This window comes from Belonocnema kinseyi, chromosome 1, assembly GCF_010883055.1.
Source record: "Belonocnema kinseyi isolate 2016_QV_RU_SX_M_011 chromosome 1, B_treatae_v1, whole genome shotgun sequence".
NCBI classification, from domain to species: domain Eukaryota; kingdom Metazoa; phylum Arthropoda; class Insecta; order Hymenoptera; family Cynipidae; genus Belonocnema; species Belonocnema kinseyi.
The window spans coordinates 55572078-55581272 of NC_046657.1; the positions used below are offsets into that span (position 1 = coordinate 55572078).

At 35.8% G+C, this 9195-nt stretch overlaps 1 protein-coding gene across 1 annotated transcript in view; it reads right to left on the reverse strand.

The window, feature by feature from the left end:
* Positions 1-2444: 2444 nt before the first annotated feature.
* Positions 2445-9195, reverse strand: part of LOC117173858 — a 25034-nt gene continuing 18283 nt past the window's right edge. The window contains exons 2-5 of the mRNA XM_033362506.1: positions 5579-5809; positions 3246-3377; positions 2890-3045; positions 2445-2546 (exon numbers count right to left, since the gene is read on the reverse strand). Coding sequence (XP_033218397.1) covers positions 2539-2546; positions 2890-3045; positions 3246-3377; positions 5579-5809 — 527 coding nt within the window. The 3' untranslated portion in view covers positions 2445-2538. The remainder of the gene's footprint in view (positions 2547-2889; positions 3046-3245; positions 3378-5578; positions 5810-9195) is intronic.

Genomic DNA, 9195 nt, shown 5'->3' on the forward strand with positions numbered 1-9195 from the left:
CTTGACTAAGATTCTTTTCATTTTTGGATATATTGTTAGGGGTCTTCAAAGGCACATTTAAGGTCTTGTGTCGATGGTCACCGGCAATTTGGGGAATTTTAACGATTTTTTTTCGATAAGGGTGACGGTTTCTCTATCCCCAAAAGTTTTCCTTGACTGCGATTTTTTTCATTTTTGGACATGTTATTAGAAGTATCCAAAGACACATTTTAGGGCCTGTGTCGATGGGCACCGGTAATTTGAGGAATTTTAACGATTTATTTTTCATTGAGGGTGACGGTTTTTCCACCCCAAAATGTTTTGCTTGACTTCGATTTTTTTCATTTTTGGGTATGTTGTTAGGGGTATCTAAAGAAAGATTTGAGGGCCTGTGCCGATGGGCGCCGGTAGTTTCGGAAATTTTAACGATTTTTTTTCATTAAGGGCGACGGATTTTCCACCCCCAAAAGTTTTCCTTGTCTGCGATTTTTTTCATTTTTGGATATATTATTAGGGGTGTCCAAAGGCACATTTAAGGTCTTGTGTCGATGGGCCCCTCAAAAGTTTTCCTTGGCTGCGATTTATCTAAGTTGTCAATATGTTGTTAGGGGTGCCCAAGACAAATTTTCTGATCGGTCTCAATGGGTACTCTCAATCAGTTTAAATATAAATGAATATTTTGCGTAAGGGTGAGTAGCTGTCCTTGGGGATAGTTTGGATCAATGAAGGCGTTTGCATTGAGTTGGTTTTAACCCCGGGCACCATTTAAACTGGTTTTGCACTGATTTGAATCATAATTAATAAAAAAAATCATCGTCGCAGAAGTAGCGCAGACTTGTCGCAGGATTTCAAGCCACTTTGCGGAAACACCATCGCGGGGCCAGCAAGATATTTTGCCATATGGGCGCACCATTTTCATCTTCATTTTTTCAAATTTTTGCAATAATTTAAGCTATTAAAAACTACCCTCTAAGCGGAAAACACCATGGCGGGGCCGGCAAATCGTTTTGCTGGCCCCGACATCATCCAGCATTATCTTGATATGTGCGAACAATTATTTTCCCATTTTTCTCAAATTTGTGCAGCAAACTTCAACTGATTTTTCGAATGCCTCACAGATGGTAGTTTTGAAGAACTGAAGTTTATTTTACAATTTTAAACAAATTAAGACGAAAATAGTTCTCCTATATTAACATGTTTGGTTGAGTAGTTTAGTTACTCTCTGGAGAACTGGAACTCCGTTCGCCAGTGAAGGATGGCTGAGTCAAGAAGTTTAAATTTATAAATGAAATAATTTTTTATTCAAGTACGTAAAATTGCACAATTTTAAATTGGGAGTCTTTATTAGCGTGTCTTGATCAAAGCCTTACTAGAGATTTGAGCACGATCACCAATAAGTCTCCCAGCTATAAAAAAGTGCATTCTGTAGATTTTAACAGGGGGGTAGAAGGCAGAATAGTTAAAACGTATTGCGCATTTGTTCGATTTTTTCTTCTATTTTTCATTAAACTAGCGGGAATTATTATTAGTTTGGCCTTTTACGTATGAGAAATTTCATATGTAGCTTCTAATGTTAAAATATAAAATTGTACATTTGATACTTTTCATATATGTAGGTTTTAATTTAGCTTTCAAAACACTGAAAATGTTAAAAAGTTGTGAAGTTTCAATTTGAATTGTAAATCTAAATTGTAGAATTTCTGTTTATTATATTCTCGAGTCCCTGACAATGCTCGTTTCATAATTACCTTTAGACTAATTAAATCTCGTTATTATATTTTTTGACGCAACTCCTATACGAGTCTCGATAATCAGTCTTTCGGTCTCTACGAAATAACTTTTTAGTTTCTTTCTTACAACCCTTGACATTTTCATTTCAGCAGGAGGCGTCCCTGTTTGGTTTGGTCATAACACGTTAGGGTCTGTTTTCCCTAAAGGGTTTTATTATAGCCCCCTGTTTCGGATTTGTATATTTAACGGGATCCAACACGTCAGCTGTCCCTTTATCTAAGCAAAAAAATGAAGTCCAAAATATATTTAAAGCAATCGCTTTTAATTCTGAATGTATACGCAAATTAAAGTTTTTCATTAATAATAAATTGTGCAGCGTTGCAAACACCGAAACCAAGGTTGAAAATTTCATGACATTTATTGGCACTATTACATATTTTTGCCGACAACCTAACCGAGCATAAGCTGCAGCAGCGAAATATATTTAGAGAGCATGTCTTAAAACAAGTTTCGTTCGTCTTGCCACAGGAAGCTATATCGTAAACAAAGACAAAATTTAATATCTAAGAAGTATCGATTTTGAGACAAACAAAATTCCAAAATGAAATATTTTTACGTCATATATAACTTGGTTTCAGTTGAAGGGAAGGTTTTCGAAATAAGTGAACTTAGGAATACCAGTAATAACATTTATTTAGTAGATTTATTTGTAGAAGCTCCCGCATTTGCCTGCACTTCCACATGATTCTGTTTCAGTGCAACCCGACCGGGAAAATCCATTTGGGGCAAAAACCGCCAGGAGGAGCCAAATCCTTTATAAAGTCTTTATTAGGCTTCTGTAAAAAAAGTATAAAATTTTATTATTTTAGCCATTAACAGATACGCAATTAAAAACTGTTAAGTAAATTATTTAACACCAGTGATACAAAATGCATATTTTGACATTTTTATTGCACCTTAAAAATTGTAAATTAGACCGAAAACATTTAATTTTAACAATTTAATAAAAGTTGAATATTAATCCGTGGTTTCGTGTATTTTGAAATTTAGGATTTCATCAGCCTGGGGTGAGAACTATTGCATATAAGACTAAAGCAATCTTCATTTGCACAATCTGGACGCTTAGGGCACCGATTAATAATATCTTGGTTTTACATTGTAATTTAGTTTTTACGTCACCTCCAGGACCAGGCAGCAGTTTCACCGCGATCCATTCTCTATCCAAGTATGTTGCAACATGCCTAAGTAGCTTCACTGGACCCACATGATTCCAACGGACTGTTACAAAACTCACCAACCTATCACCCTCTTGAGGTCTGATTATGGATGGAAAACCTGATTATGTGAGAAAAATATTGTTACTACTCAAATAATTTAAAAAATCATGAGTTTGGACTACTAGGCACTTTACTACGAGTAAAATTCTTATTTTTGACACAAGTACGCAAAACTCTCTATAATTAGAAAGAAATAGTCATTCTAGGAAAAGTGCTCTAATATTATGAAACAAAATTATATTTTAGTATCCAAATTACGTTGATGAACTGTTTTGATGTCATTCATCGTCTGCCAGTCACGAGCTTCTCCGACTTTCTGATATTCTTCACCAACTTTACGATGCAGTTCATCCCCTTCCTTATAGAAGAATGGCGGTATTACATAATCATCTGTAAAAACATAGTTACTAGATAGTTATTTTATCGAAACAAAAGTCCTCTACTCAAAATGTTTTTGTAAGTCTCGCGCCTGGCTGCTAGCGAGATTTTGTTTTCGGTCTTAAGTCGAAGTTTTTCATCTCCAAGCCAAACTCAAGGACACCGGCAATAAAAAGCTTAGAAGACCTCCGAGACCTCCTAATCCACTTAAAATAATAAAGAATGTTTATATTATTTATCTCCATTGTATTTATTTTTTATGCATTAATAATTTTGTTTAGCAGCAATAATTATGTTCTTAGGATGACGAATGTAACAATGTTATCCATTCTTTCCTATCGCCAACAGTTCACTAGATATTTGTAGAAAATCATAGTTTTAATCTTTTGACGAAAAATGTGATATGCCTACAGTTGTCGAGACTGACAGGTTCCATATGTGCAAGTCATTTTTTACAAAATGACAAGTTCTGTTGGTCGAAAAATTGCAATCCTTAGCAGATGTCAACTTCTTGGCGAGACATAGCCAAGCCCAACTCAAGACAAAATATTTGTATTCGTGGATACTAGTGCAAATCATTTTAATTAAAGCCTTATAAATTTCTTAGATCTCTTGAAGTAAATAAAAATAATAAATAAAGTAATTGCAATTAAACTGTTCAAAATGAAAATAACAGTTGAACAATAAAATTGAACGTACGTAAATTGCTGATATATCAATGAAAAAAAAAGATTGCGCAATCCAATCTTGAATTCCTTAATATTTTAAGATTATAAATCATCCACTAGAACAATTTTAAACTTCAAATTTTTAGAGTAGCTTGATTATTACTGACCTTTAAATACAAGCAGCAGTAAGATTTTACAGAAGACACTCAAACTCTTTTCACAAAATTCGAATTTTCAATTTGAAACAGATTAAATAAAGAAGTTCTTTTTGTTCTAAATGCACGCTTTTTCCAGTTTAGATGGTTATGTGACATGCAATTTTTAAATTTAAAAAAAAATTGTTAACGAAAAACTGGAGCGCTAGGTTGCTGGTCTGTCCACACTTTTTAAAATTTGATCAGTGGTAAAAATCCAATTTTCGATTTAAAAGAAAGCACATTGAGCTTGATGCAACTACACATGCGCCAAAGGGCTTACATGAATTTTGCATTGTTAATATTATTTTTAATAAAAATCGTTTCATCAGGTTATTTATCAGAATTTCCCTGATTTCTTGAGCCAAGAATCCCATTTCCGAAAATTCTTGGGTAAGGCCCTCATGAACTGCTTAGCTTTTAGTTTTTATGCCTAAAAGCATCAATATTCTTAACAATATTTGAAAGCCATGAATAAAATTCAGAATTATTCTTCATACAATACAATCTCTAAGGATGATACAATTTTTTAAATAATTATTTTCTTTACATAATTTAGTAATAAAATTGCTTGTTTATACAAGAATAATATTTTTTTATACTGAAGTTACTGTAGCCAGTATAGAGGTATATTTTATCTGTATTTAGTCTGTAACTGCATGTTATGTTGTGACTTTTTCTACGTTTTAAAGCCTTTTTATATATGGATATTTAATATTTGATAAAACAATTGGTTAATGGCAAATCAAATTATTTTCTTTTTATATTTTCTATTCTATATACATCACTGATAGATAGGTTTGAAACAATAATCTGATGACCTATTAAAAATAAGTAATTTAGTCTTGTGGTTATTAAAATATCACGTGAGAAGAATGAAATAATTTTTTGTGTCAGCTTGCGAAAATCCTAAATACAGGTTTTGTAAAAAATTGAATTATTAAATTAATTTTCCTATGTCCTGCCAAGAGTTAAAAATGATTTGTAGAATTCCTTTAAATCTTAGCGAAATTACTTTAACTAGTTCCCATTTAAAGCAGAATCTAATTATCTTTCCTGCAGTTTTTTGGCAATATTTTCATCTCAATATATTTTGCAAGGAGCTATCACATCTCAAAGTCAAGCCTAATTTTCAATAAGTCATCGGGTTAAGTGGTCTGATCCTATTTATCGGTAATTTAAATCTCAAATGTCATTTCGCAGCAATTACACTAAAATAATGTTGTTTTCTATGTATAATAATTTTAGATTCGTGTACTAATATGTAACATTTGTTTCAAAAAATCAAGTTATTTAGCAAATTCACCATTAAAGTTCTTGTAGTTTTAAGATTTATCGTTAGAAATTTTACCTGGGATAGTGTTGGGTCGACTTTTAAGTCTCTCGTAAATCGCCATCTGTTTTGCATTCAACAGTACTAATTGTACGTTTTCCAAATCAACATTAAACCCCTCACTTAAATGACCAGGAGAAGAAGAGATTATATAAAGCTGTTTATTGGGCGCTCTCACTATTTGACCAACAGGTAATTCAGGTTTACTATGACGACTGCCTACTAGTGGGGGTTCAAAAGGACTGGATTCTGTAAAAAATAATATATCTTTTTTTTATTATAGGACTGGAAAACAAGCGCGCGCGCCTCGAGCGCTCTTTTCATTGCCTTTTGTAATTTTTAGATCGCAATATAAAATGAAGAATATTACAAAATCTTTGTATTTCATAGTACAGTAGAACTTTAGATTAAAGACGGCTTCTGACATCGCGGTGTTGGGGGACTCTTGCTGTTTGTCACGCTTGACTGATCAGCCCTACACGAGCTTCTTGCCTTGTGAAACCAGAGCAGCTTCAATTGCAGGACTATTAGAAACCTGTAGAATTTCTCAATTGTTTGATATAAGGTTTCAGAAATTTTATTTTGATCAGTTACTCAATTATCAATATAAAAATCATCAAGCAATTATTTGCATTCAAAATTCGAAATAATTTAAAAAAATAACAGAAGGCGAAAATACATCACCAAAAAATTCAAGCATATTGATATATAGTTTTCAAAATTTAATCCTGTTAAATTTTTATCCAGAATTAGCAGTCCACTAGGAACACAATAATATATTTACTTATTCTTAAATTAAAACAAAATATGTGAAAGCGTGCCTGGCATTTTTCGATGCCTTTTTCATTATTGTTGAATTATTGAATCTCAACAGGTTAATTCTCAAGCGAAACAAGTATAACATTGCTTTGTCATTTGTAACTTTTGATTTTCTTTTTTTTTTATCGTGGTGTTTAATAGTAAATAAATTTTTGATTTTCAATATAACGTATTTATTCAAATAATTCGTTGACGAGCTTTTTTACACATTTTTAAAAATAATTTTGTAGGATATAATTTTTTATTGCAAAATTCTTCAAACATATTTTCAATACTAGTGTGAACCGACCTATATTTTCACGTGAGACTTACAGGCTGCTTACATACAACTGCTTGTATGAACGCTACGGTCTTACCTTTTCAACATTGATGAAACATTAACAACAAACATGATTATCATTAAAACGATTATTGATAAAGATGTGGCTGCAACACTAAAAAATATCGTCACACAGCCACCCAAAAAAAGTTTGTGTAACCAAAAAGCAAACCACATAGTATTATAGTATTGGTCAGGATTACACGATTGTACTTCTATTGAGCTTGTTCTCTGCTCAGGCTGTCCGTAACCTTCAGGGGTGAGGTAGGAACAGTACACACGCTTGGGGGTCAGCCAAGGGGGGAGGGGAGGCTGACGCGTTTCTCGTGCCGGTTTAAAGCCTTCCTTGACTGGCTCTACAATGGCGACAGGTGCGGGTGCGGTTGGCTACTGAAGCGACGTTTTCATCGCTCCCAACACGGCGATCCGCTCGCTCGTAGTCGATCCTCTTGAGCCGGATCTCTCCCTCGTTGCCGAACCTCCTGAACCGGTTACCCCCCCCCCCCGTTGCCGACCCTCCTGGGCCGGTTTCCTCCCTCGTTGCCGTCCTACCTGGGTCCGATATCGCCCCTTGCGTCGTTCCGGCGACGATCAATCCGACTGGTGGAGAGGCGTTTGCGGCTATCGGCTGTGCGGCGGCGACGGAGCTCTCCAGCGGTTCTCCTCGGTCTCTCATGGGCACGAGCTGGGCTTCTGTGCGTGCGGCCTCGTCGACGGTCGAGGAGTCTGATGGCTGACTCGCGTCTTCGCTGCTTCTCTGCAAGTTGTCAGGCTGGGTCCCCCGGGACTCGTAGGCCCGCAGGGTGCGAGTGATAGGTAGTCCTGCCTCTTGGACCCCGACGGTAGGCAGTGCGCTGGGAGTGGCGCGTGTGGTTGAACCTCCTGGTCATAAGGGGTTGTCACAATCGGCGAAGAACTGTAATGGAGACAACCGTCTCAATTCTTCTTGTAGTTGATAGCTGGAAACAAACAACGAAAAAAAAACAGAAAAAAAACACAAGGCGGGCAACAAAACAAAAATATACAGACGATCATGTTTGAGAACCAAAGAATTTCTACGTCAAGAACGAAAGGTAAAGAATCAATCAGAAAATGCACTAGGAAGTTTCACTAAACTGCACTGATCACTTCACTTTCCGATGAGAAGGTGGTTGAGGTAAATTCCCAAGGAGAGACAAAAATTGTAGAGTAATAATTTGATGATTTATTTCCAGTCTCGGTTGTACAGCTAAGAGAGGTTATCACCACGTGATCGCTCTCTTCGAAGATGCGTTAAGCTATTTGGTAAAATTCGCGCGAGCGCGGGTGTGCTCTCTGGAACGTGAGATAATTAATATTTACTATTTGCAGCGGATATACCATATGTTCTAGATAGTCATAATTTCCCCCGAACAAACGTCCTATTTCACATACAATTTACCTAATTTGTTATCCTATTTGTAGTGTTAGAAATCATTTACTAATGTATCCCATAATAACACTAATTTAAACTAACTTGCTTACTTATTCTTGCTTAATTCTAGTTTATCTTAACTGATGAACGTGTAGACATTTATTTGATGTGTGCACGTTCACTAATTTATGAATTTAATTGCTAACTTTATCATTCGAGCTATTGATAGTTTCAATCCAAAGGGAGTTCTTTATCTTGGCTTTATTCCATATCTTAAAAGGATTAATTAATTTACATCTTTGGATTTGGTCATGGCCTTCGGTACGGGTCTTTAATAATTAATTTCTGTTCATTAATTTTACAAGAAGGTTGCCATCGGATCGCGTTTTTCCTTGAGGTGGTTGAGCTCCCCGGTTTTGCTTGCCCATGCGGTAAAAAAGGAAGGATAGAGAGAAGGAGAGGGAAGGATAAGAATGTAGGAAGAAGAGTAAAGCGCGCGTCAGTGTGAGAGAGAATAACCGAAAGGGGCTACGTGACTCGGCCTGTCGCTAAGTTGACAGCGTTGGTAAACACGGTCCTTGCACGTGTTTAGCAGGCTATCGCCACTCAGCCGGGGAGAATTTCCCGGCAATTTAGATCCCGTTACTGAAGGCCTGACAATAGGAAGGGTAGGCAAACTCGTCGTTTCGAATCTCGAAAATCAGTTATTTTTTCACGTAGGACGTTTCACTCAAGTTTCCTGTTTCCAAACTTGAGTGAAATTTTACGTCGACTAATTTCTTGACTTCCGAGGTTCTCATCTATGCCTGACATACAATAACTCCACCCCTACCCGGATAGAGTTTGCTTACCCTAAAAAAAAAAATTTATCGATTCCTATCCTTTGGATTAAAGCCGAAGACTAACTTTTTACCTTTACTTAACTAACATGTGTGCCCTCCGGCCGCGTTTCCTAATTATCCAGAGTGCCTTGCGGCCGTCCTGGTACCTAACTTCTCCCACTCTACATACCAGGTGTATACATATGAAACCGGTATTTTTTCAAGAAAAAAACACATTTATTTCAAGAGAATGATAACAAATATTTTATTCAAAGTATGCGCC